Source organism: Eimeria mitis, genomic scaffold (assembly GCF_000499745.2).
Source record: "Eimeria mitis Houghton genomic scaffold, Emh_scaff3627, whole genome shotgun sequence".
Taxonomy (NCBI): Eukaryota; Apicomplexa; class Conoidasida; order Eucoccidiorida; family Eimeriidae; genus Eimeria; species Eimeria mitis.
Window position 1 is genome coordinate 4,362 of NW_013571969.1, and position 1,622 is coordinate 5,983.

The following is a 1,622-nucleotide window of genomic DNA, read 5'->3' on the forward strand; positions in this document are numbered from 1 at the left end:
AACGAGGGAACAAACATATTAAATAAATAACAGCACTGAGGAGCAGAACGTCCCCAAACAAACAAACAAACAAACAAACAAATAAATAAAAAAATAAATAAATAAAAAATCAACTAAACAAGCAAAGAGAGCCCCCAGGCAAACAAAGAAATTACAACAGCAACAATCTATGACGTTCCCTTCAATATTTCTTGTTTCTGCTGTTCACAGTGTGCTTCATGTTTTATATTTCATGTTTAGTGTTTAGGGTTTAGGGTTTAGGGTTTAGGGTTTAGGGTTTATGTGTGTGGTGATAGGGACGAATCTACTGAAGCACACGCGTTACGGGTGCCCTCATCTGCGTCAGTTTCAGCTGTCTGCTGACTGCCGCCGTTTGCTGTGGTACAGCAGCAGCAAAGGGAGAGCAGCAGCAACAATATGCTGGCAGCAGATAGAGGGTTTAGTATTGGGGCAGAAATCTATAAACTTTTTATCTTATCGTATACCTTCACTGCAGCATCTTAGTTTCTCTCTTGTATTTAAACATGAAAAAACTTTTCTTGATAAAGCTGCTGCTGCTGCTGCTGCTGCTGCTGCAGCAGCAGCACCTGCTGCTGCTGCTGCTGTTGCTGCTGCTACTGCTGCTGCTACTCCTCCCCCTCCTCCTCCCCCTACTGATACTGTTGTGCTGCCCCCATCGTGGCTGGAGACAGCTCCGCGTACACTCGACTTAACCTGCAAAGACGAAGCAGAGTTTGACTTTTGGGTTGCCGGCTGCAAGGCCCTCATTGCTGCAGCAAAAGGAATTAAGCTATCCAAGCTGCAGCTGCTTTCTCACTCACGTAGATTTCTGTAGGTGGAGAGAGAGGTTTATAAGGGTTTATATCTGCTGCTGCTTATCTGCTGCTGCTGTTGTCTATCTATTGCTGCTGCTGCTGTGGTGGTGCTGCTGATGATCTGCTGACACTGATGCTTATATGCTTCTGCTGCTCATGTGCTGCTGCTTCTGCTGCTCACCTGCTGCTGCTGCTGCTGCTGCTGCTGCTGCTGCTGCTGCTGTTTTGCTGCTGCTGCTGCAGCCGCGCAGTGGAGAGGTGTGAGGCGACGGTGCAGCTAACAAAGCTGCCGGAGACGGCCAACCGCGCGGGGCTGCAGGACTGCATGGAGCTGCCCTGGCACCCCCCTGAAGAACTCGAAAAGTCTGGCTGAGGGTTTAGGGTTTAGGGTTTAGGGTTTAGGGTTTAGGGTTTAGGGTTTGGGGTATAGGGTGCCCTGACCCTGGCATACCCCTGAAGAGCTCGATATGCTTCTCTGAGGGTTGAGGGTTGAGGGTCTAGCGTTTAGGGTTTAGGGTTTAGGGTTTAGGGCTCGGGTCGTGCTGCTTAGGGTTTAGGGTTTAGGGTTTAGGGTTTAGGGTTTGTGTGTGTGGTGTCTGCCCCAGGAAGTATGAGGAGCAAATCCTTCGCGTTGAGGCCGCTGCCGAGGAGGTGAGCTGACAAACGAAAAATAAAAATTAATTTATTTGCTTATTTGTATATATATATACATACATATGCATATATGTATATATACGTATATATATATATATATATATATATATATATATATATATATATATATATATATATGCTGTGAAATATATA

General features: G+C 46.1%; 1 protein-coding gene across 1 annotated transcript in view; it reads left to right on the top strand.

Moving 5' to 3' along the window:
- The window catches only part of EMH_0067960 (uncharacterized protein), a gene marked incomplete at both ends in the record, with an annotated part of 4,677 nt that extends 3,202 nt beyond the window's left edge, over window positions 1-1,475 (top strand). The window contains 3 exon segments of the mRNA XM_013498680.1: window positions 297-831; window positions 1,059-1,178; window positions 1,421-1,475. Coding sequence (XP_013354134.1) covers window positions 297-831; window positions 1,059-1,178; window positions 1,421-1,475 — 710 coding nt within the window.
- Window positions 1,476-1,622: the final 147 nt, after the last annotated feature.